The sequence below is a fragment of the Oreochromis niloticus genome, linkage group LG3, assembly GCF_001858045.2.
Source record: "Oreochromis niloticus isolate F11D_XX linkage group LG3, O_niloticus_UMD_NMBU, whole genome shotgun sequence".
Lineage (NCBI taxonomy): Eukaryota > Metazoa > Chordata > Actinopteri > Cichliformes > Cichlidae > Oreochromis > Oreochromis niloticus.
This window is the reverse complement of record NC_031967.2, coordinates 41,600,596-41,627,433: the sequence shown is the minus strand read 5'-3', so window position 1 is coordinate 41,627,433 and position 26,838 is coordinate 41,600,596. Positions and strand designations below refer to the sequence as shown.

General features: G+C 39.8%; 1 protein-coding gene across 1 annotated transcript; it reads left to right on the top strand.

Moving 5' to 3' along the window:
• The first annotated feature begins 2,571 nt into the window (after positions 1-2,571).
• Positions 2,572-20,989, top strand: LOC100703657 (protein NLRC3-like). Its single transcript, XM_025905608.1, has 11 exons — positions 2,572-4,970; positions 5,055-5,156; positions 5,268-5,309; positions 8,166-8,244; positions 12,187-12,412; positions 12,594-13,858; positions 13,898-14,385; positions 16,714-16,887; positions 17,636-17,809; positions 18,106-18,152; positions 18,304-20,989. The coding sequence occupies exons 1-11, from the start codon at positions 4,882-4,884 to the stop codon at positions 18,843-18,845; spliced, it is 3,228 nt and encodes a 1,075-aa protein (XP_025761393.1). The 5' UTR covers positions 2,572-4,881; the 3' UTR covers positions 18,846-20,989.
• The last annotated feature ends 5,849 nt before the right edge of the window (positions 20,990-26,838 follow it).

Sequence of the window (26,838 nt, the reverse complement as noted above, 5' to 3'; positions counted from 1 at the left end):
GACTGTATATAACTACCAACTGTCTCCAGCTGTGTCAATCTATTATCTATTTTGGCCCCAAGTGTTCCAAACAAACAGTACATGATTGTCCCAGGTGGCTACAGTTACACAAATGTAATATACAAACTCAGTTCACCATCATTTCAGATAATTTTAGAATTAAATTCATTTCCAGAGAAAAGACAGAGGCAGACTATGCTAACAAGATGTGATGTTACAACACTAGTCAAATATTGATGTGTAATATTTGTTGTTTGTTATGGAAAAAAAATAGTCATCATGAACAACAGGAGTGGTGATTTCTAGAACTTTGTGTACATAATTTGTCATTTCTTACCGATGTAGGCTTAACATTAATATACAATAGCATTTCATTTAGTTTAAGGGTTTATTTACAAGATGCAAGAACATAAAACCTGGAAAGTTACAAATGTATTGTGCATGAAACGGGAATTAAAACGTGGCGATAGAGCCAGGTGCAGATGTGTGTTACAAATTAATCTGGCTGTAGGCTATGGCACTTGGCCACAGGTGGCGCTAGTTGACTCAACTCCGCTTGAGTGCACACAAACCGTTTTAGTTGTGAGGCGAAAACGCTGAAATCACAGTGATAAAATGTACGAGGGGAATGATAATGAAGACAAGAGAGATTGTTTACTCTTGCTGTCCTGTGAACAGCATCGGTGTGGTGACGTATATTTGTTTGCTGTTTTCGGTGTTGTCTCGTGCATGAGAATATCAGCAGGTAAACTAGAGACTGTTTCTAATATTGTATTGTTCAAGAGCAATAAGACTGACGGACTGTGTTGAAGGTAACCTCACAAAGGTCACTTATTAAATATTCAGTGTTTATTTTCTGGTTTGTCGGTAGCAGCTCCTTAAAGCTGGAGTATGAGTACAGGTGGAGGAACAAATGTCTCCTCCTTAAACACCACCTTCTTACTCTCTCCTGCGAATCGATGCTGGCCAATGCTTTCGGGACACATTTGCCACTTTGAGCTTTTTGACCTGAAGGATCTGTGCAGCCTGGATCTGCTCCAGCATCTGCTCAGAGAATGAAAGTCACGCATGTGGGAGTAAAGCTGGAATACCTGAGGACAGGTTTGAAGAAGTAGGGAGTCAGTGCAGACAGAAAGCCTCAGAGCTTTGAAGGAGAGGCTGCAGGAGCCCAGAGCAAAGACTGGATATAAAAGATGGACTGTTTGGAGTGTTTTAACAAAGCAGGAGTGAGTATATTTGGAGCGGATGGTGGAGTGCTCAGTTTCTCAGTGGATTTATGTTTCAGTCCTGGACGTTGATGCTTGTTTGTTTGAAAGGACACAGATGGCACTTTTTTCCTCCTTTTCTTCCTTTTTGTGTCCTCTGTGCTTCCTCTGCTGCTCTTCACTCTGTTACTTTGGACTGATTTCACTCACACTCATTTTCTTACTTTGTTTTCAAAGAACTTTTGAGTGTCTTTGTTTCCATGGTTTCTTTGCGTCATACCGACAGCACGTGAACAACACGACATGTTTGATCTCAGGCTCAAAGAAGGAGCAGCATCCTCTCTCCAACCTGTTTCTCCATCTTCTACAACACCTGATTCATTCCAGTTTCTCTGCTTTCACTTTGATTCATGTCAACATGAAACCTCAACATCATTGATATATTCCATCATTTAAAAACACTTCCTGTCACTGTGGTCGTTACAGTGACTTCATGCAGTTTGTGTTTTGACCTCCAGAGGGCAACAAATCATATAATAATAATCATATAATAATCATCAATAATAACAGAGTCTGAATGAAGTTCAGGTGCTGATGCAGCTCACTGATTGGACATTTGGTTTCAGCTCTGCTCTCAGTCTTTACTGCACAGGTGAAGATAGAGAGTGTGACTGGATCTATAGACTGGAAACAGAAACATGCTGAACATTTGAAGCTTTTATATTCCAAGTAAAGCAAACAGTGTATGAGAGATGATCTGTTATTAGTGTGTTCACACCTGCAGCTTCAACAAGGTTTCGTGTCTTCACACGTCAGCATGGGAACTTTACTCTGACTAGATTTAGTCTGAGCAGTCAGACAACATATTTTTAAAATTTGCAATAACAACACACACAGAGCTAAGCCCCTCCCACCTGTCCTGCTTCAGGTGGAGTCCCACCTCTTTCCAGGAAGCAGCTCACCTGTGTGTCCCTGTTTAATGTCCAGGTGTGGAGTGGAGCTTGTTGTTTGTCTCTGTGTGAAGAAACTGTAAGTTTGCTTTGTCTCCTCCTTTAACAGTTTGACTATTTGTTTCTGCTCTGTGATGTTTGAACCAGGTGTTCTTCTCTTACTTCAGGACAAACTTTGATCACTCTTGTGTTTGAAGACACTGGTTATCAGTCAGTAACTCTACACTGAAAAATTTGTTACTGTGATCAACAGTTTAAATGGATCTGTATGAAACTTCAGATCCATTAGACAAATTAGTTTGTTGTTAAGAAGTGGACTTTCAGGTTTTACTGAATTTCGTAAAAATTCAGTAACAACATGGCGCCCTTGTTGGGACATGGTGTCCCAACAAGGGCATGGTGTCCCATGTTGGGACATGGTGGCCATCCACTACTGCATCCATCTGGACCATCCAGGGTTGCACGGCACTCATCAGTGAACAAGACTGTTTGAAAATTAGTCTTCATGTAGTTCTGGGCCCACTGCAGCCATTTCTGCTTGTGAGCATTGGTTATGGGTGGCCGAATAGAAGGTTTATGCACAACTGCAAGTCTCTGGAGGATCCTACAGCTTGACGTTTGCGGGGCTCCAGAGGCACCTGCAACTTAAAATATGTGTTTGCTGCTTTTTAATGGCCTTTTAGCAGCTGCTCTCTTAATCTGATGTATTTGTCTGGCAGAAACCTTCATCATTGTGATTTGATTTCAGTGATCCAAAGAGCTCTCAGACACAATTCCATCCTTGAGTTTAATTGAAAAATAACTTATTTAATCTTTATGACACTTAAGCAAAATTTTTAAAAAAAACCCAGAAAAAGGTTCAGATGTGGAGATCTGAACCACTTTAACAAGGACTCCTATTTAGTGATGAAAAACAGAAGCACGTATTTAAAAACAGAAGGAACAGAGAAGAATAAAGTTTTAATAGCCAAGTTAATGTTCACACTCAGACCCACATATAGCGTGACACACTCAGGCATGAGGAAGTGTTCAGTTAAACATTCCTCTGCTAACAGCTGATGATTGAGGCATCACAGAAACTAATGGAGCTGAACTGACCTGACTGTATTTATAGATCACTATAATATTTCATAACTTTAAGGTTTTTTAAAAACATGTCTTTATGTTTGTAGCTCTGGATTTATTACATGCTGTAATTGTGATGTCTGCACGTGAATTATGGTCTATAACTAAAGGCTAAACTCATAATTTTGATGGTATCATGAAGTCCTCTTGGACTATCTGTCTGTCAGCTTTCTGTTGGTGTAGCTGACGTAAAAATAGTTTTGTGATGGGAGATTTCTTTATTCTATGTAGTAATATGAATTTTACTTTAGTAATAGTAGTATCACTTTGTCACATAGTTATATGCATATATACGATGTTATCTCAAGTGGGCCTTATGTTTATCACACCTTCACAGTAGGGTCATTGTATGTGGGTTACAGACATATAGGCACCGCGTAAGGGAGGTGCCGGTTGGTCGTAATGTCCTTTGGGATGAAGGGTTTGAGGATGAGCTGAACTGGGAGGTATAGAGCTACGTGATGTGCTGTGGAATTTCCTTTGTCCATGAGTTTGGCCAGGTCATATGTAAGGCAGCGCCCATCTTTAGAAACCATTCTGGTTTGTGACCAGAGCGCTCTCTCCACTGCAGTGTGTATAATAAACTCTGCTTCAAAAAGACGCTTACCAGGTGTTTGCAGTTTATTTAAAGTTTCCACAACAGTTACCTTTCATAGTTTGTAATCATAGTGATAAATGTGAGCAGTGCAAAACAAACTGTAAAGAATATGGTCAGAAAAAAAGAGCAGAGTCACTTCCTTGCTGTCGGTTCCAGATGTGTCCAAAACGTGATCACAGAGGTTCTCTGATGAGTTAGGAATGAGACTGTGTTGGCAGATCATCTCTACTCTTCTGTGCAATAAAAAAATAATTTAACATCATCGTAACCCAGATAGCTGACTCATCTGTTCAGAAGTATTAAAGCTGTTCTTGTGTTTTTGGGTTCTTGATAAACAGCTTCCTTTCTGTTCTCAGTCATTCTATATCTAGTATAGTGCTGGAATGAATCATTGAGTAATTTGAGTATAAAACAATCCCTGATGCAGATTCTTTGATGTTTTGTTTAACACATGGCTCTGTAGTGTGCCCATGTGTTAAATGATGTAAACGTGAGCATTTCACACACATTTGCAAGTAAAACAGAGCTACAATAAAAGTGTATTTAGGAGCAACCAATTAAAAAGTCTGACCACATTAAAGCTACACTATGGGGCGCCGTTTGTAAAGTGAAACATGCTGAAATTAACATCAACATCTTTCCACATTTAGCTCAAAACCTTCAAAAACATGTTTTTTCGAGTCATTTTTTACAACATTTAGTAAAATATTTGTAACTTATTATGTTATATTTATGTTACTTACCACTGTACAGTGCATCACTTCAGTAGTTTAGAGGACCAAGGCACAGCAAGACCAACATCAGGAACATCAGCAACAAAAAGAAATGTTACATCGCTTGTGTTTTGTGAAAATGAGAAAAGACAAGAAAAAAACAAGTCATGCTAAACTTATACAATAGCATTAATAGTATTTCAGTTAATGTGCACATGAATGATGTGTGTTTCCTCTGCAGGTGAAGGTAGAAAGTGTGTGTGAGCTGATGTGGATGTGAATTCAGCAGCATGGATCAGTGTGAGGACAGCGAGAAGGGAGTCCCTCCCTCTAAAAGCACTCTGTGTGGGGAACATGAGAGCCAGACCAAAGCTCAGAGGTGAGATGACCATCTCTAACTGTCCATGACTCTTCTCCATGTCACAGCTCAGCACTCACATCACTGCTCCATCATTATTCACAGCAACCAGCCTGGACCTCCACCCAGCTCTGTGTCCTTAAAGAGTGACCGGTCTAAAGGGCATCCCAATAATTTTAAAGACCAGCAGGCATCTGCTGCAGAGAGGTGAGCTGTTAGTAACATGAAGTCTTTGAGAGCTGATTTAACTGCTTAATGTTGTTGGCAAACAAGACTTTTATCTGAAATTACTTTTTTTTTCTTTTTTAATCTCATCAGGACTGGATTTTATATTCCTGACGGAAACTTGGCTTCGACCCAGTGAGTTTTCTTCCTTCTCAGAACTCCTTCCCCCCGATTGTTCATTTCTCAGCTCTCCCCAAATCACTGGTAGAGATGGAGGGCTAGCTTTGGTATTTAAAAACAAATTTCGCTGTCGGCAACTGCCACCTTTTTCCTACCCCAGCTTTGAGGTGCAGTTTTTGGAACTGAACTCCGCTCCCTCAGTCCTCTGAGCTGTGGTGTATCATCCACCGAAATGCATTAAGGATTTTAATCTCGATGTTGCAGACTTACTAGGGAGTCTTATGCTAGGATATGACCGTGTTTTAATTGTTGTTGAGTTTAACATCCATGTATGCTGTGAGACTGGACCACTAGTAAAGGACTTCCTTGTCCTTGGGTGTGTGATCCAACTCACGAAACGCCACACACTTGTTCTGGTGCTGTCAAACAGTCTGGATGTTTGTATTACAGAAATCAAGGACTGTGGGATATCAGATCAGTGATGTTTAATATCGCAGTGTGTAATGTGGAGTTGAACAGTGAGGGACCTGTGCATCAGTTACGCATGATAAATTCATTGACCGCTGCTCACTTTTTTCTGCTTTTACTAACTCTGTATGATGCCAACTGTAAATATCAACACTTCACCGAGTTCTTTTGATTCCTCAGAGGCATCTGATGGAAGACAAAACACTGCTCAGTAGACCATTTAACATTTCTCTTTCACAATACTTCTAGAAGGGAGATGCGTCCTGCATGACACATTGCGCGGATCTCAATATGGTGGTGTGCCCCTAACAGTTTTATTACAGAAGCTCTCTCATTCTAGTCTAAACAACAGCGTCTCAGTACCTTTCCACTCGAGATGGTCCCCTCTTATCTACATTTTCCCAGGCAAGCGTGAGCGAGAGTCTGCAGCTTTCTACTCTCCAAGGACACATGGTCTCATGCCTTTATTTTTCAGGGCTGTGTCCACTTAATACTACACTATATAACTTTATAACACTTATTATTAATAAAAAGCATAGCATTTTTGAGGCACTGCAAATTATTTAATCCCAACACAACCTTAGTGTGGAACTATCGGTTGAAGAGCTAGCTAACCTTTTTAATTCAACATGTTCTGGTATCCTTGACTCTGTTGCTCCACTTAGGAGTAATCGCACTAAATCTTCATGGCAACCTTGACTGAATGAAACCACCCACGCTCTCAGATGCGAATGTTGAAGTGCAGAGAGAAAATGGAAGAAGGACAAACTCTTGGTGTCTTTGAGCATCTTACATGACTGCTTATCAAAATAAAAGAAGATTGTTAAAGCTGTAACATCTTTTTCTGTCCAGTGTAATTTCTACCAACAGTCACAATCCCCGAGTTCTTTTTAATAGTTTTAATAGTTAATAGTTTTGTGATTAACCCCTGTGCCACTGTTTTTATGGACGCTTCCTTTGCACTTTGGGAAAACATTTTGAAACACTTCATTGAAAAAATCTCAGCTTTAAGGTCTCCACATTCACAGGCAGGTTTAGACCTAGATCTGCCTTGTAAGTGCTCGGCTGTTTTTCCAGCAGTTTGAGCCTGTGACTTTTCCTGCCATAAAGGAAGTAATCGATCACTTAGAACCTTCTAATTTTCCTCAGGATATTCTTCCTTCTCGCCTTTTCAAGGAAGCTCTTCACGTTATTGGACCTACTATGTTACTTTTATTGAATGTTTCCTTGTTATCACATTGTTTACCAGCGTCTTTTAAATATGCTTTTGTGCAACCCATTATTAAAAAGAAAAATCTCAATCCAAATGTTCTTTCTAATTACAAGCCCATTTCTAAACGCTCTTTTATGTCCAAAATTTTGGAAAAAGTTGTTTTCGAGCAACTTCAGAACTTTTTAGACACTCATGGCATTTGTGAAGAGTTGCAGTCTGGTGTTAAATCTCGTCACAGTACTGAGTTGACACTTTTAAGAGTTTTTAATTATCTTCTTTTAACTTTCGACTCAGGATTTTCTGTTGTTCTAGTCCTTTTAGATTTGACTGCTGCCTTTGACACAGCTGAACATAACATTCTTTTATCGAGAATTCATGAACATGGTTTAAATTATAACTATCAGAGAGGTCCTTTTCTGTTGCTACTGAAGAATACTCGTCTTCCTCCGCCCCTATTTGTTGTGGTGTGCCACATGGGTCTGTTTTGGGCCCAACTCCCTTCTCCTTATACATGCTGCCTTTGGGATCTATTTTCAAGAAATACAACATTGCCTTTCACTGTTATATTGATGACATCCAAATTTACTTCCCCTTGATACTGGTTGTCTCTGTCCCACTGCCACCTTTCCTTAACTGTCTACATGATGTTAAAGACCGAATTTTCTCACCCTAAACGAAAATAAGACTGAAGTTATTGTTTTATGAAGTCATGCCCCTTTGGATAAGTTAACGGATACCCTTGGGCCTCTTGCTTGTGATCACTCCCACACTGTAAGAAAACTCTGAGTGTTTTTAGATAGCTCTTTTAAATTAGAGAAGCAAGTGTCCACAGTTGTGAAAAACAGTTTTTATCAGTTACATGAAATTGCCAAAGCGAAGCCTTATCTTCCTCCTGAAAACCTAGAAAAACTTATTCATGCCTTCATCACCTCTAGACTGGACTGCTGCAATTCTCTCTATTTAGGTATTCAACACTCCATCGCTTGCATTTAGTCCAAAATACTACTGCTGTATGTCTTTTAACAGGTTTTAGAATGTGTGAAAGGTTTTCTCTGAAAAGGAGAAAAATGAACTGATCTGATTGTGAGCGCATGCTGCTCATAAACCCGTATTTAGCATTAATGGTGCAATCCCAGATGTGGTGGATCGGCATCCTGTACTTGGACTAATTCTTCATGATTTTTCCACAGAGTGGGCCAGGACAGCTCAGAGTTTCCCAGTGGTCAGTCTGCCCAGCAGCATCAAACACACCTGGATTCCATATTTATGGTCTGTACATGTTCAACAATTACTTTGCTACTAAACAAAACACCTACATAATAATAATAATAATAATAATAATGATGATGATGATGATGATACTTATTATTATTATTATTATTTTATTGATGCAAATAAAATGAATGAAAGTATAATGTATTGTCGAGAATGACACCCAGACTCTTAACCTGTGAGGAGGCGGAGACAGAGGAACAGTCACTGACTAAGGAAAAATTGTTTTGGATTGTGTTGATTTTATACTAATGAGGAGAACCTTAGTTTTCTCGCCATTTATTTTGAATAAATCTGAAGACAACCAGGGTTTTGTTTTAGATATATAGTCAGTGAGTGAGGAGGGAGGCAAGGTAGAAGATTTGTTGTTAAGCCGGATGTCATTTGCGTATCAGTGGAAATTGTTGTTGTATCTATGAAAGATAGTACATAGGGGAAGAAATGAATGATAAAATACCTGAAGTGACTGAAGAAAGCTGGGATGTGAATAATTTGAGCTAAATGACCTGAGTGCAGTCTGAAAGGAAAGATTCAACCCTTAGAGTGGAATGGGAGTGATGTCAGTGGAGGATAATCTGTTTAGGAGGGTACAATGCCTGATAGTATCAAATGCTCCACTTCCTATTCTCATTCTCAAGAATGAGAATAGTAAGTAAAATGGAATCAGCTGAGAAGATCATTGGTAACTTTTATGAGTGCAGTCTCTGTACTAGGAAGGGAATGAAAACCAGACTGAAACTATTCGTAATTGATATAAATGTGAATGAACTTGAATGACTACCTGTGGCGGGGCGTGGCCTGCGGTGCCGTGCAGGGAAGGTGGACGCACCCGCATGGCATCCGCAATCACGCCTCGCTGACTTAAATATTGCACTGGGTCCTGTGGTTGGGGTTGTTGTTGGTATGTTGAGCTGGCAGCGGGAGAGCTGCAGCTCTGTGTGTGTTGTAACAGCAACCGTGAGTGTAAATAAAGAAGGCTGCAAAGCACGAAAATTTCTCCGGGTCTGCCGTGGTGCTTCACACTACCATTTCTAAAATGATTTTGGAAATGAAAAATAAGTTTAAAATACAGTCAATAAAAAAAAGTTCATCTCATTTACTTTGTTTTATACCCTTTGTTTGCAATGACAGAGGTCAAGTGTTTTCTGTAAGTCTTCACAAGGTTTTCACACACTGTTGCTGGAATTTTGGCCCATTCCTACATGCAGTTCGCCTCTAGAGCAGTGATGTTTTGGGGCTGTCGCTGGGCAACACAGACTTTCAACTCCCTCAAAAGATTTTTTATGGTGCGAGATCTACGAATTGGCTACTCCAGGCCACTCCAGGACCTTGAAATGATTCTTACGAAGCCACTCCTTCGTTACCTGGGCAGTGTGTTTGGGATCATTGTCATGCTGAAAGACCCAGCCATGTTTCATCTTCAATGCCATGCCAATGGAAGGAGGTTTCAGTGAAAATTACATGGATACATGGCCCCATTCATTTTTTCCTTTACACGTATCAGTTGTCCTGGTCCCTTTGCAGAAAAACAGCCCCAAAGCATTATGTTTCCACCCAATGCTTCACAGTAGGTATGGTGTTCTTTAGATGGACCTCAACATTCTTTCTCCTCCAAACACAACAACTTGAGTTTTTACTAAAAAGTTCTATTTTGGTTTCATCTGACCATATGACATTCTCCCAATCCTCTACTGGTTTATCCAAATGCTCTCTAGCGAACTTCAGATGGGCCTGGACATGCACTGGCTGAAGCAGGGGACACGTCTGGCCCTGCAGGATTTGAGTCACTGTCGGTGTAGTGTTACTGACGGTAGCCTTTGTTACTTTGGTCCCAGCTCTCTGCAGGTCATTCACTGTGTGGTTCCGGGATTTTTGCTCACTGTTCTTGTAATCATTTTGACCCCACAGGGTGAAATCTTGGGTGGAGCCCCAGATCGAGGGAGATTATCAGTGGTCTTGCATGTCTTCCATTTTTGAATGATTGCTCCCACAGTTAATTTCTTCACACCAAGCTGCTTATCTACTGAAGATTCAGTCTTCTCAGCCTGGCGCAGGTCTATAATTTTGTTTCTGGTGTCCTTGGACAGCTCTTTGGTCTTGGCCATAGTGGAGTTTGGAGTGTGACTGTTTGAGGTTGTGATAACAAATTCAAACAGATGCCATTAATACAGGTAATGAGCGGAGGACAGAGGAGCCTGTTACAGAAGAAGTCACAGGTCTGTGAGAGCCAGAAATCTTGCTTGATTATAGGTGTCCAAATATTTATTTTCCACTATAATTTGCAAACAAATTCTTTAAAAATCAGACAATGTGATTTTCTGGATTTATTTTTTCTCATTTTGTCTCTCATAGTTGAGGTATACCTATGATGAAAATTACAGGCCTCTCTCATCTTTTTAAGTGGGAGAACTTTTTACTTTTTTACTTTTTTTGCCCCACTGTATGATGGAAATTGTTGAAGTTGGTAGAATCAGCACAAGTTTTTTTGGTGTTTTTTTTTCAGGATTGAGGTTATTGCAGCGGATTTGAAGGATGTGGGGACAGTTCTGGCAGAGAGAGATGAGTAGATGATGTCAGAGATGAGGAAGGCGAGCTTTAATGACGAGTGTGGGGCGATGTTCCATCTGACATGTAGATTGCTTGGACTTATGAATATGATATGAAATTCCTGAGCAGATTCAGAGCTGGAAAGAAGAGAGAGTGAGTGGGTGACAGAAGCTCAGAAAAAAATAGTGGGTCTTTTGGATTCTTTTTTTTTTTTGATTAAAGAAAGACAAGAGAATTACAAAAGACAGTTGAGAACAGGTAAGATGTTAAAGAGTCTGGTGACTGGATGATGTTAAGCAATGAAAAGAGTGACTTGGTGTTACCTTCATTAGAAGAGATAATATGACAATAGTAACTGGACTAGTTTAAGCGATGCTGTCCTTATAATGTCGTTTATGATTTTTAATACATCTTTCATGAGCAAGTCCAGTTCTTCTGTAGAGCCTCTCAAGTTTGTGACAGTAATAGTCAAAGTTCAGGTGTAAACTCAGGGGGTGGAGAAAGAGGAGAAAACAGATCATTTTTTTCATGGAGTTCAGTGTTGTAGAGTGAAACCAGTTCTTCAATGGTGAATAAACTCTGAATGTCTATGAAAGAGTCAATGCTACCGGAGAGAGAATTAATAATAGAGAATTGTTAATAAAGAGAGTTTCATAGGTAAGCGGGGTTACACCAGAGCAGCAAATCAGGTCCCAAATGTGTCCTTTAGACTGAGCACTCTCAAGGTAAGATACAAAATCTCTGATGAGAGAGTTATTAATGCTGTGATAGATGTGAGGCAGGCAGCAAAATCATTTAGGAACTGATTGTTGAGTTTAGGGAAACGGTAGACAGCTGAAATAATGGTAGGAGTAGGAACAGACATTTGACACACAGTAGATTCAAAAGAACTGACACAGGAGCAGAGACAAGTATGACTTTTCACCTCTCATGATAGATTATTGTAAGGTCCCCGGCCAGTACTACAGGGTTGAAAGATGTTAACAAACCCAGGAGGAGTGGATTGATTCAACTGAGACAAGTCATTGGGCATTGCCAAGTCTCAGTTAACCAGAGAAAGTCTAGCTTAGAGTTGGTTCAGAGATCATAGAAGATATGTCCCTTGCTCTTAAGTGAGTGGGTGTTAGGTAGATTGAAGTTGAGAGTGATGGTATCATGTTTGGCAGCAAAAAAAACAGAGTTGCATCATCCTACTGAGAACAACTGAACAGTCAATTAAGACATGACACAAATGCATAAAGTTACCAACAAGAAAGTCCAGTCATCTGTTCACAGTCATCTCCATGCTGCTTTTTGTTCGACCAATGGATTGTCAGTGTGTCCAACATGGATCTGATGTTTGGCTGCATGATTTCTGTCTGACTGGATCATTCATAAAGTATTCTGTTCCAGCTGCTGGAGGACAATATCATCATATTTGTAAAGAACGAGCTGAAGAAGATCCAAAAGGTTCTGAGTCCAGATTACCCAGAATGCATAGAGAATAAGATTGTGAATGAGGAGGTTTTGAAGGGTGAGGATGATGAGCAGAGGAGCAGCAGAGAGGCATTTGTGAAGATCACATTGCATTTCCTAAGGAAACTGAAGCAGGAGGAGCTGGCTGACCGTCTGCAGAGCAGTAAGACAATTTCTCTAGATATTTAAGCTGCTGGATGAATGGAACATTTAGTAATCTCTCATTAATGTTAACAAAAATATTACACACACATATTTTAGGGGGCACAAATAGTCATATGCATTCATTTCATTGTTTTCTGTTTGTTTGTTTGTTTTTTTATTGTTTTCAGAACATGTTGCAGCAATTTGTAAATGTAAACTTAAAACAAAGTTGAAGAAGAAGTTCCAGTGTGTGTTTGAGGGGATCGCTAAAGCAGGAAGCCCAACCCTTCTGAATCAGATCTACACAGAGCTCCACATCACAGAGGGAGGGACTGCAGAGGTCAATGATGAACATGAGGTCAGAAAGACTGAAACAGCATCCTGGAAACCAGACAGACCAGAAACAACAATCAGACAAGAAGACATTTTTAAAGCCTCACCTGGAAGAGACGAACCAATCAGAACAGTGCTGACAAAGGGAGTGGCTGGTGTTGGGAAAACAGTCTTAACACAGAAATATACCCTGGACTGGGCTGAAGACAAAGCCAACGAGGACATCCAGTTCATATTTCCATTCCCTTTCAGGGAGATGAATATACTGAAAGAGAAAAAGTTCAGCCTGGTGGAACTTGTTCATCACTTCTTTACTGAAACCAAAGAAGCAGGAATCTTCAACTTTGAAGACTTCCAGGTTGTGTTCATCTTTGATGGACTAGATGAGTGTCAACTTCCTCTGGACTTCCACAAAACTGAAATCCTAACTGACCCTAGAAAGTCCACCTCAGTGGATGTGCTGCTGACCAACCTCATCAGGGGGAAACTGCTTCCCTCTGCTCACCTCTGGATAACCACACGACCTGCAGCAGCCAATCAGATCCCTCCTGACTGTGTGGACATGGTGACAGAGGTCAGAGGGTTCACTGACCCACAGAAGGAGGAGTACTTCAAAAAGAGATTCAGAGATGAGGAGCAGGCCAGCAGGATCATCTCCCACATCAAGACATCACGAAGTCTCCACATCATGTGCCACATCCCAGTCTTCTGCTGGATCACTGCTACAGTTCTGGAGGATGTGCTGGAAACCAGTGAGGGAGGACAGCTCCCCAAGACCCTGACTGAGATGTACATCCACTTCCTGGTGGTTCAGGCCAAAGTGACGAAGGTCAAGTATGATGGAGGAGCTGAGACAGATCCACACTGGAGTCCAGAGAGCAGGAAGATGATTAAGTCTCTGGGAAAACTGTCTTTTGATCAGCTGCAGAAAGGAAACCTGATCTTCTATGAATCAGACCTGTCAGAGTGTGACATCGATATCAGAGCAGCCTCAGTGTACTCAGGTGTTTTCACACAGATCTTTAAAGAGAAGAGAGGACTGTACCAGGACAAGGTGTTCTGCTTCATCCATCTGAGTGTTCAGGAGTTTCTGGCTGCTCTTCATGTCCATCTGACCTTCATCAACTCTGGAGTCAATCTGCTGGAAAAACAACAACCAACCTCCCATAAGTCTTTCTTTTTTAAAAAGAAAAGTAGTATAAAGTATCTCCACCAGAGTGCTGTGAACAAGGCCTTACAGAGTCCAAATGGACACCTGGACTTGTTCCTCCGTTTCCTTCTGGGTCTTTCATTGCAGACCAATCAGGCTCTCCTACGAGGTCTGCTGACACAGACAGGAAGTATCTCACAGACCAATCATGAAACAGTCGAGTACATCAAGAAGAAGCTCAGTGAGAATCTGTCTGCAGAGAAAAGCATCAATCTGTTCCACTGTCTGAATGAACTGAACGATCATTCGCTAGTGGAGGAGATCCAACAGTTCCTGAGTTCAGGAAGTCTCTCCACAGATAAACTGTCTCCTGCTCAGTGGTCAGCTGTGGTCTTCATCTTGCTGTCATCAGAAAAAGATCTGGATGTGTTTGACCTGAAGAAATACTCTGTTTCAGAGGAGGCTTTTCTGAGGCTGATGCCAGTGGTCAAAACCTCCAACAAAGCTCTGTAAGTGAATATATACTCATCACTATATTTAAAAATGGTTGATTTCACAAATGATTGTTTTTTGTAGTTCTATGATTTTGTAATAATCCAAAATTTTCAAGACTGTATGCATTTCTGTTAATGTATAATGTAAAATTAAGTTTTATCCTGACAAAATATTGTTAGATTATATTTTAACATTCAGAGAGCACAAATTTTTATGACAACACATTTAGCACCCCCCGCCAAAAACAACAACAACAAAAACATGAACATGGGACCCTTTTCTGCATGTAGACACTATGAATTACAATTAATCCAAATTCTACCCTAAAATAACCTAAACAAGACAAGAAATTATGTGGAATAAAGATATTTGTTGTCTCAAAGTTATTTCAATAATTAAAATTCTAAATAGTAGTGAAATGAAGAGGAACAGAAAGTAGGCAGTCTACATCTCCAAGTAGCCTCATGTGCACACAATAGTACTGCTTTGTACATTGGGGCCAGATCAAGGGAAGCTTTAAGATTGATCAAAATATAAACAACATTTCCAAAATGTACAAAAGCCAGTTACAATGCGAGTGGATGATTTGTTTTGGGTTTTTTTGTTGGTTTGTTTAAATTGTGTGTGTGTGTGTGTGTGTGTGTGTGTGTGTGTGTGTGTGTGTGTGTGTGTGTGTTTGTGTGTGTGTGTTTATTTTACTTTTTGAACATATACTTAATCCAAAAGAAAGACATGAGATTAAAAACCTTTGGCGAGTCCTTAGCGCTTTGGGAGCATTAAACTGTTTGATGCGTCAAAGAAAAGAAATTAAGAAAAAATTACAAAAATAATTTTAACATTGTTGATCAAGACTGCTTAAAAAATTGCTAAATCTAATAATGCTTCAGTGTACTGTCATTGCACTACAACAGTGTTTTCAGTTTATCTTTTATTTTTCAGACTGAGTGGCTGTAACCTCTCAAAGAAAAGCCGTGAAGCTCTTTTCTCAATTCTCAACTCCCAGTCCTCTAGTCTGAAAGAGTTGGACCTGAGTAACAATGACCTGCAGGATTCAAGAGTGACGTTTCCATACTCTAAACTGACAACTCTCCGGTCAGATCAATATATATTCTGTTTTCTTATCAGTTAACCCTCCTATTCTCCTCAAATATTACTAACACGTTTTACTGTGGGGGTTATTTACCTCTACCTTTACATATAATTGTTGACCAATTTTTTGTGTCAGGCACTTTGTTATTTATTGAATAAATTAGTAGTCCTTTGATAATCAAATTCTAGTGCCACCATCAAGCCATGAAATCAAATTTTTAAATTAGAATAAATGTATCTTGAAAAGTTTGAATTGAGAACTTTTCAAAATTACTGACAACATTAATAACCACAAGTAGATGAACCCTGTTGGTGTTTGGTGATGACATAACCTTTTCTCTAGCACCACCATCAGGTCAAACTTTCAATTCTGTGCACATCTATGCCCTTTAGAATGAATCTTGTTGATTTTTGTGACCCTAGACACTTTGCTTTAGCACCACAACATCACTTTCACTCACCCCTCCTCTTTTCTTATACAGGCCTGGGACTGGCAATAATAGAGTTGAAGGGTTTTTTTTATTAATTTTTTATTAATGTTTTGTTTTTGGTGTTTGTTTGGAGGGGGGTTGTATATATTTCGTGTGAAATGCAACCATTTGTGAAACAGAAAATAATAAGAACATAGTCAGAACAGTTCTTGTCTAACAGTCACATTTTTTGTCTGCACTACTGTAGACAGGATGTGAAGAGAGTGTGTGTGCATGCTGCTTGCAGACATATTTCTTGCATTGTGCCCAGGTCATGCTAGTCTTAGAATCACTCCTGGTGGGACAGCCCTAGCACCTGCCATGTTTCCTGCCCGTGGTTTGTAGTATTCAAAAGTAGAATGGGAGGGAGAGCCTTCAGTTTTGAATCCCCTCTTCTATGGAACCAGCTTCCATTTTGGATTTGGGAGACAGACACTATCTCTACTTTTAAAATTAGGCTTCAAACTTTCCTTTTAGCTAAATCATATAGTTAGGGCTAAATTAGGTGACCCTGAATTTTTTATCTTGTCTTCCTTCTCTCACCCCAACCAGTCACGGCAGATGGCTGCCCCTTCCTGAGCCTGGTTCTGCCGGAGGTTTCTTCTTGTTAAAAGGAAGTTTTGCCTTCCCACTATCGCCAAAGTGCTTGCTCATAGGGGGTCATATGATTGTTGGGTTTTTCTCTGTATGTATTATTGTAGGGTCTACCTTAAAACATAAAGCACCTTGAGGCGACTGTGACTTATATCAGTGTTCTTTGTGTTCTTGTGTATAAATCTGCAGACTGAGTCACTGTAACCTTTCAGAGAAAGCCTGTGAAGCTCTGTCCTCAGTTCTTAGCATGGGGTCCTCTAGTTTGAGAGAGCTGGACCTGAGTAACAACAACCTGAAGGATTTGGGATTGAAGCTTCTGTCTATTGGTCTGGAGAGTCCATACTGCAAACTTGAAACTCTCAGGTCAGATCAAGAATGTGCTCTGCTCTTTTTTTTCTTTTTTCTTTTCCATTTTCTTTGTATAACTTGACAAAAGTAACAAGATTTTCTGCCCTAGTTTTATAATTGTGAAAATTTAAATTTAGTTTCATTTACACAGTCCCAAACAATATTTCCCTTAAATGATCCTGGATGCATTTTGTTCCATTTAATGTTTTGTTGTTGTTGTTGTTGTTGTTTAATTTTTCATGCTATTTTACCTGTGCTCAGTGAATATAGCTGATATTTCCTTGCACTGCCCAACTCAGTTGACATTGGCAGCGCCCCACCTACGTTATGGACTATGTGAGGAGAGCCCCGCTTTTCCCGCCTGAGTCACCTGAATCTTTTTCAGAATCACTTTGAGGCATTTACTGAACCTTATCAGTCAGTCTTATCTAATCTGACACAGGACTCACGGGCTGTTTGTCCTCACTCGCACCAACACCACCTACATGTTAAAGCAGATGGTTAAACCTCCTTTAGCAAGATTTTGTTGGCGGTCTCTTCCTAGTTGTAAGATGTTTTTCCTCCTCACTGTGACCAATTGCTGCTGACAGGGGATCATCTGACAGTTGTGGTTCTTTCTCTTATATTGTAGTGTTATCTCTGCTATTAAAAGTTAAGACATTTTTATAAATGTAGGTAAATTAAATTGAGTGGATGGAGCTCACTTTCTCTGGGAAAAAAAAACAAAACACTTTTTAAAAAATTTTTTGGTATGTACCTGCAGTCTGTCAGGCTGTTTGATCACAGTGGACGGATGTGCTTCTCTGGCATCAGCCCTGAGTTCTTCCCACTCCCATCTGAGAAAGTTGGACCTGAGCTACAATCATCCAGGACACTTGGGAATGAAGCTGTTGTTGCCTGAACAGAAGAATCCATCCTGGAAACTGGAAACTCTCAGGTATGGAGAAAAGGTCTGATACTGGAGGAAGACATTAAAACTTTTTCTGTCTCCTTTGGTCCCTCCCTGTTTGTTCATGTCAGATCTGTATAAAACAATTAGACATGTATGAACATTTTTTCTTCACATTTTGAGGGTTGTATTTGAGAGATACTGGCTCACAGATAGCCACATATTTCTGAAAATGTTGGACTGTTCCTTTATCAGTATCTAACAGTATGAGTATATGACGATGTAATGTCCACGTGCGCATGCTGAACGAGACTGTGCTGATCTGACCCCCCTCCTCCTTTCAGGGTGGAGCCTGCTGGAGTCCGATGGTTGAGACCAGGTCTGAGGAAGTGTAAGTGTGTTTTTAATGTGATTCATGAAAACAAAGCAGCACACATTCAACCATCTTCAAACTGTCACATCACTCATTCACCTCATAGTGTCAATCCACGAACAGATGATAATAATAACTGCAACTGGATTGTGTTTGTTCTCTCTATCAGATTCCTGTCAACTCACGATAGATACAAATACAGTACACACAAACCTCAAACTGTCTGACAACAAAAGAAAGGTGACACATGTGGAGGAGGTTCATTTATATCCTGATCATCCAGACAGATTTGATGTTCATCCTCAGCTGCTGTGTAGAAATGGTCTGACTGGTCGCTGTTACTGGGAGGTTGAGTGGAAAGGAGATGTTGACATATCAGTGACTTATAGAAAAATCAGAAGGAAAAGTGGCAGTGATAACTGTTCATTTGGATGGAATGATCAATCCTGGAGTCTCAGCTGCTCCGATGATGGTTACTCTGTCTGTCACAATAACAGAGAAACATCCATATCCTCCTCCTTCTCCTCCTCCTCTGTCTCTAACAGAGTAGCAGTGTATGTGGACTGTCCTGCTGGCACTCTGTCCTTCTACAGAGTCTCCTCTGACACTCTGATCCACCTCCACACCTTCAACACCACATTCACAGAACCTCTTTGTCCTGGATTTAGAGTGTGGTTTCCTGGTTCCTCAGTGTTTGTTTGCAGAGAATAATCTAAAGAGTGTCCTCGTGCCTCTTTAGAGAAACACTTTGACTGTTGAACAGATAGTTCAGTCTGTACATGTCTGTCTGTTTCACTCAGAAACACGTTTTCAGATTCATGGATAAAGATGGAAGCTTTGATTATTCCAGGATCCACATGTTTTTCTGTTGTTTTTCTGATTTTTTCCACTTAAAGCTTCACAGTGAATATCAGTATGTTGTGTTTCTCTGAAGCTCAGTTCACAACAAGCTCCTCTGCATTTTTAACAAGTCTGAACTCATTAAAAATAATCTGCTATGATATAAAAAATGAAGTCAGTTTAAGGTAGAATGTTATTTTAGATTTCTTAGATATTAATTATGAAATTGTAACTCACGTGAGCCACCTTAAAATCACTGTAGTCTGTGATAGGAAAAGATGTCATTAGTAGACAGGATGTTAGCCAGTGAATTTGAGGAGAAGGGCTGTGCTCAGCTAGTTAAATCCAGCAGCATCCACTTACATCTTATACTTTTTGTGGCTGCCGTCATCAGTGGTAATACAGTTTAAGGTAATTTCATGTTTTTAAGTTACAATAAATACGTTAAGAATACTTTATTTTTAATAAATCAGATTGTAATGTACAGTGGTCCTTCGTTTATTGCGGGTGTTATGTTCTAAAAATAACCCGCAAAGGTTAGGTGAAAAAGTAGCCAACTTTATTTTTTACAATTATTATAGATGTTTTCAGGTTGTAAAACCCCTCACTACACACTTTATACACTTTTCTCACACAGGCATGAACATTTTCACACTTTTCTCTCTTGTTTAAACACTCTCAAAGTTCAAACCTTTGTAGAAAAATAAGTCCAATATCATAAAATGAAAGCACCTGCGAGAGAATTCAACATCAATCAATCATTAATAAATCAATGAATCAGAAGTCCAGGTTTTTGTGCGATGGTTATCTTCCTCTGCCTTTTGGGTGCTACCGCAGGTGCCTTTGATGGTGCAAAACGTTTGGTCGACACTGTTTTTGTTGGGGAGAAAAGTACAGAAATTCAGAGTCACACTGCTAGCGATCGATGTAGCGATTCTGTACTGTACAGGAGAGACGGCACGGAGGAGATTGACAATGGTCTACAGCCGATCAGGACACAGAACACAATGCGCTGTAAAAAACAAACAAACAAAAAAAAAGCATGCAAAATTGCACACAAAAAAATCTGCGAAACAGCAAGGCGGCGGAAGGTGAACCATGTTATAGCGAGGGACCACTGCATACATTTTTGGATTTACACCACACATTTAATGGATGTTTCCAGGGTGAAACCAATGTTCAGTCTGTTGTTTGGGGTTGACAATATTTTCAGTTACACGCCACTCTCGGTAGAGGGCAGCATGCTTTCTTTTCTCAGTCGGTGGTGGAGATTTAGAGATGCATGCAACAAAGTTTTCCGGTTGTGGGGAAAGAGTGTGCACTGCAAGATGTGTTTTCATTAACCCCTTCAAATTAATCTGGCCAAAGAGGTTTGCAATTTGTATTTTATATGTTGGTAGAAAAATTAGATGTTTGTTTGTGACAGAACTGTCAAGTTTATGTTAGTTGCGTGTAATATGTTAACATTTTGTAAAGATCAGTGTATATGTTATTGAATAATATACTTTATTCTCTATGAGAACAGCTTATTGTGAAAATTGATTATTTTATGTTGTTTGTACAGTTCTAATGGCATTGTTGGTGGCACCTGTGTCCAGTAAATGCCAGTAAAAATCAAGAATGCCTTGTGTCCGTTTTTCAACTTGGAGGGAGTTACACCTTTGCTAGCATTGTTGTTATATAAAGACTTGTTTTATTTTTTATGTGCATGTATGGATTATTTTCTTTGAAGTACGGTTATTTTTTCTAAGTATAATGATAAAAACAATCTCCTACGATTGAAGCAGTTCATTAGAGCAAGAGTTGTTAAAATCATAATTTAATATTTATATGTGAGCTAGAAAGGGAAGTCATTCATATGCATATTTTAGGAAGATATGCTGACTTGTAATAAAAAGTAGTTAATATATTTTCATCATTTTATCTGTACATGGTGAATATGTAAAAGTGATTATGCCTTGGACTGTATGGTGCAGTTTCACCTTCCCCTGTGTCATTAAACCTGTGAACAGATGGAATCGTGTCATCAGAGTCTTAATGTAGGGAAGGAGTTTAGCTGACTGCCAAATCATAGCAGAGGCAGTACAGAATCCAAATGTTTGATTTCTCTTTCTTGTGATTTTTTTTTTTTACCAACCTCTCCAAATACGCTCATTGGTTCTGAAATAGGAAAAGACAGAAGCTCTTAAAATGAGAGCAAATGCAGATTTGCATGATTTTTGCTTTTATTTTAACCCCTTAAAAGAGAATGCCTTACTAAGCCATGGAGCATCATCTCCTAGAACTCTTCATTGATGGTGATTTGTGGCCCTCTGCGGGTGAGAAGATGAACTGCATGATGTCAGTTTAAAAGCAAGTCTACCACACATCTGTTTTACCATCACCAGTTAATCTGTGACACGAGTTAATCTGCTGGCATTGTGGCTCATCTGGAAAAGCAGGTGTATCGATAGACATGATAGGTTTTTATTAACATGCGGTTTTCAGCTCTAATGACTCAAATGAAAGTTAGTTCAGATAATGTTTCACAAGAACTACCCAGTGTTACCAAGTGGACTGACTTCCACAGTAAATACTGCTGTGTGCAGACAGGGGACAGGTGTGCAGCTCACAACAGAATACAGTTTGTGGGGTTTATCTTGACTTCTGCAATCATGTTTTGTTTGTTTTTAATTGTTTATGCACCATCTTTCTCTGTCCAGCAGGTGGCAGTGACATCTTCTTTATAAATGTAATACTTCAGTTGAGGCTTTTAGAGCAGATTGACAACTTATTATCAAAAAAAAAGACACCTTTCCCCCCTGCAGATATAGATCTCACGTGGCACTCATCTGTACTACTTTCAGCCATTTTAGTCAATATTTGTTTTGTTTCTAGAAAATATTCAGGGATTTTAAGAGACAAGGACCAAGAAAGAAAAAAGGATATAAAGAAAAACATCAAATAGAAAGAAGCTGCAGCCTTTGATTTTTTTAATGGGAGAGTGGTAACAGACTTCAGAGGGGACCTTGACACTGTCATGGGAACTGTCTTTTTTCCCACCACATTTGCACAGGTTACTCAGAGACAGCCACCTGCTGGTGTTTGGAGTTTGCCCCAGGATTCTGCAAACAGTGTAATAGTAAAACAGTATAGGAGGGGTCATATATGGTACATCATATATGGTATCCGAGCCCAGAGCGTACCTTGAGAGATGGTTTTTGGCACAAACCTGAGATTCGTAATAGGGTTGTGGGAAAGTTCCTGATTTAAATCCTGGCTGAGGCTTTTCTGTGTGGAGTTAGGATGTTTCTTCCATGTTACTCTGGCTTCTTCCCGCAGTCCAAAGACATGCATGTTAGGTGTATGTGATGCAAATGAATACTTGAAGTGTATAGAATAAAGTACTGTATACATTTTTAAGATACTAAGATTATAAAAACAACTGAGTTGCCATTTCACTGAGTGTGGGAAATGCATCCAAATACCAGATTTAAGGTTTCTTACCACTGCTTTGAATACAAAGACTAGTTTGTAATAATTTTGTAATATTTTTTTGCTCCGTTAATTCATATTTAATCAAACCTGATAATTATAGATGAGGAGAATCTTTTAATACAGCATGAGAACAGTGTTTAAAAGTTTTTGCTTTAAGGTAAATGTATTCAAACGATTAAGACTGTTATGTTTTCATGTCTAAGCAAAACACAATGTTGTGTAATAGTAGATGTTTTTCTGCTCCCTGCTCTGAAGCATTAACTAAAAATTGATCTGTGGTGGAATTTTCTGTTAATAAAGTCTGCAACACAATCAGGTGTGGCCAAGCTACTGAAATTACTGCATGCAGGAGAGCAAACACAGACATCAAACATCACAGTTATACAGTCAGGAGAGCTCTAAAACAGAAGTGGAGCTTCCACTCCTTTATGCATTCCAAAGAAGAGGGAGGAAGTCATAAACTGATCATACCACACGTCACGCGGCTCACTATGAAACCTAACGGAACAATGGGTATGCTGTTTCGTGCCCTTGGCGTTATCAGCAGCTGCAGAGGGAGTTGCTTTCTTCAACTACTGAGCCATAATAAGTTCATCTAGTTTTAGAAAATTCCACTGAACAGTCTATTACAGTGTCACAGCTAAGCATTTGCATAAGTATTTAACACTCTAAACGAGAAAAATGGAAATTTTCCATTACAGATCATTGGTTTAGTAATGCCAGCTAGGCTATTTATACATTCTAAACGGGCTGTAGTTCAAAATTTGTTGTGGACACTTTTTTCAGTTTTGACCTAGCAAATAACTCACTTATAATTCATTGTAGGCACTTAGAAAATTACTAGCACCTGTCAAAACTGACCTGAATCATGCTGTGAATGCATAGAATATGAACAGCATGTAAGGATGAAATATATTCATGTTAATAAACTATACTATGTTAATCTGATGCGTCTTTTTAGACCTCTGATGCCACTGATTTCCAATCCTCTGTTGAGATTTCAGTTACTGGTTGCAAAATCATTCTTAAAGTGCCATTTTTATTCATCAATAAAGGCAGGGGTTTGTTTTATCACTGGTCCAACAGAAATGGATTGTTTTGACTCCAAATTATGATGATAGCATCATGTAGCTAGTGCAGATTTCTGCAAAGCACCTTCAAGATGTCACTCTACCCAACTGTGTTTTATAGGAGCAAGTTCTCTCAGATAATACAGTGAATTTATTCTCATGTTCAGGAAAACAGTTTTAGCCTTTAGAAGTTGTGTCTGTGGTCACACAGGGACAGATATGGGCAGCAACAATCCACCATATATGTTCTGAGGCATTTAAAGGTGCTAAGGGCTCTACAATGGGCAAAGTCTGTTAAGAACATGGGGACTGAGCTAAAAACAAATACCAAAACTTAAAAGAACAGCATTGCAAGTCAATTCAATTCAGTTTTATTTATACAGCACCAAATGACAACAACAGTCTCCAATTGGGGCTTTATATCGTAAGGTAGACCCTACTATAATACTTACGGAGAAAAACCAAACAATCATATGACCCGCCTATGAGCGAGCACTTTGGCGACAGAGGGAAGGAAAAACTCCCTTTTAACAGGAAGAAACACCCAGCAGAACCAGCTTTAGGGAGGGGACACATTGTACATCTGAAAGCTTTTTTTTGTTGTTAGTCAGATCAAGATTCCTTTTTAGTGCAGTTCCTGTTTTATTTTGGTTCGGTGGTTTTGAGTTGTTACCACTTTGGCGATTCTCGCGAGAGACGAATGAGGTTCTTCAACAAGAGTTGAGTTCAGTTCAGTCTGGGCACAGGCTCGCCATCTCCATCCGGAGAGAATCCAGAAACCCTTTCTAGTTGCTTTATCAACACCAACAGATAAACTAGCCAAGATGAAATATGAAAACTAAAACACACATTTTAGACTGACGGACTGTGTTTAAATCCGTCAGATCATTAAGGATTGATCTGACACCACCTGTGTTATGTGTGTTCAGAATATTTAAACTTGATTTTTTTTCTTCTTATTTTTCTTTGAGTAACCTTTACCTTTCTTTCAGGTTCTGCAGGAGAATCTCAGTGACATCACCAATTTCTGAAAAGTACTTCTGAAATATTTCAGGTGTTTACAATGTAAGTCATAGAAAAATAATGTCTTTTAAATTCTTGAAATTACACCCTCGTATACTTGCGTGAGATGCCATGAAAAATATCGACATACCAATTTGTTATGTGATGAAAATGGTGATTTCCTCCAAACAGTGAAATAAATTTCAGAATATATACATTAGAGACTCCCTGTGGAACTGCTATCAGGATCTCTTACTATACAAAGTAGAGGAAATTAACGAAAAAATGGTTCTAAGGTTTTTTGTTTGTTTGTTTTTTTTAACTAAAATGGACTTTATTTGAAGAAAAGCGTTCTTTCCATGTTCCTTCCCTTGTACTTTGAAGATGGGTGAAACCAATGTGGTGACGTGTAAGAGCTGATGGGTTCCATTCACTGCAGAAACAAATTAATTTCAGAGCCCAGACTGGTTTCACTTCTATAAAACAGAAACTCACACAGTCACTGTTACTGAGAGGAAAAGTGGCACAGAAAGGAGTTCAGCTGGACCAAGAAACCTTTTCTTGTTCCATCTGTTTGAATCTACTGAAGGATCCGGTGACTACAACCTGTGGACACAGCTACTGCATGAACTGTATTAAATGTTTCTGGGATGAAGAGGACAGGAAGGGAATCCACAGCTGCCCTCAGTGCAGGAAGACTTTCACACCGAGGCCTGTCCTGGAGAAAAACATCGTGTTAGCAGCTTTAGTGGAGCAGCTGAAGAAGACTGGACTCCAAGCTGCTCCAGCTGATCACTGCTATGCTGGACCTGAAGATGTGACCTGTGATGTCTGCACTGGGAGGAAGCTGAAAGCCATCAAGTCCTGTTTATCTTGTCCAGCCTCTTACTGTGAGAAACACCTCCAACCTCACTATGATGCAGCTCCATTAAAGAAACACAAGCTGGTGGCCCCCTCCAAGAAGCCCCAGGAGAACATCTGCTCTCGTCATGATGAGGTGATGAAGATTTTCTGTCGTACTGATCAGCAGAGTATCTGTTATCTCTGCACAATGGATGAACATAAAGGCCATGAAACAGTCCCAGCTGCAGCAGAAAGGACTGAGAAGCAGAAGGAGCTCGAGGTGAGACGACTAAACATCCAGCAGAGAATCCAGGAGCGAGAGAAAGATGTGAAGCTGCTTCAACAGGAGGTGGAGGCCATCAATGGCTCTGCTGATAAAGCAGTGGAGGACAGTGAGAAGATGTTCACCGAGCTGATCCGTCTCATCCAGAAAAGAAGCTCTGATGTGAAGCAGCAGGTCAGATCCCAGCAGGAAACTGAAGTGAGTCGAGTCAAAGAGCTTCAGGAGAAGCTGGAGCAGGAGATCGCTGAGCTGAAGAGGAAAGACAGCGAGCTGGAGCAGCTCTCACACACAGAGGATCACAACCAGTTTCTACACAACTACCCCTCACTGTCAGCACTCAGTGAGTCTACACACTCATCCAGCATCAATATTCGTCCTCTGAGCTACTTTGAGGATGTGACAGCAGCTGTGTCAGAGACCAGAGATATACTACAGGACATTCTGAGAGAGGAATGGACAAACATCTCACTGACAGTCACTGAAGTGGATGTTTTACTGTCACCACCAGAGCCAAAGACCAGAGCTGGATTCTTAAAATATTCACATGAAATCACACTGGATCCAAACACAGCATACAGACAGCTTTTATTATCTAAAGGAAATCGAGAAGCTATGGTATATTACAATCAAGAGTCTTACACCTGGACAGATTCACTGTGTTTAGACAGGTCCTGAGTAGAGAGAGTCTGACAGGTCCTGAGTAGAGAGAGTCTGACTGGACGTTGTTACTTGGAGGTGAAGTGGTGTGGGATAGGTATTCTTATAGCAGTCACATACAAGAATATCAGCAGAGTCGGGAGGTCAGATGAATGTGAATTTGGATGGAATGATAAATCGTGGGCATTACGTTGTGACATGAAAGTTGCTTTCAAGCCAACTTGTTATACATTTTGGCACAAGAAAATCAAAACTCCTGTTTCAGGCCCTGTGTCCTTTAAATTAGGAGTGTACCTGGATCACAGAGCAGGTATTCTGTCTTTCTACAGCGTCTCTAAAACCATGACTCTCCTCCACAGAGTCCAGACAACATTCACTCAGCTGCTCTTGCTGGACTTTGGTTCTTTTATTATGACAATGACATTGCAGAGTTCATTAAACTAAAGTAGACAGAAGTCATTAAGGGACGCTTGTTAAAATGTGTGTTTTAGTTTCCAGTTTTCTTTGGTCTTAATCACTGTTGTCCTTTATC

Bases quoted from the DNA above. Each gene is read 5' to 3' on its own strand.
- LOC100703657 (XM_025905608.1), top strand. From the start codon at position 4,882: ATGGATCAGTGTGAGGACAGCGAGAAGGGAGTCCCTCCCTCTAAAAGC. The intron at 4,971-5,054 runs GTGAGATGACCA...CATTATTCACAG, and splicing joins AGCCAGACCAAAGCTCAGAG to CAACCAGCCTGGACCTCCAC. The intron at 5,310-8,165 runs GTGAGTTTTCTT...ATTTTTCCACAG, and splicing joins GGAAACTTGGCTTCGACCCA to AGTGGGCCAGGACAGCTCAG.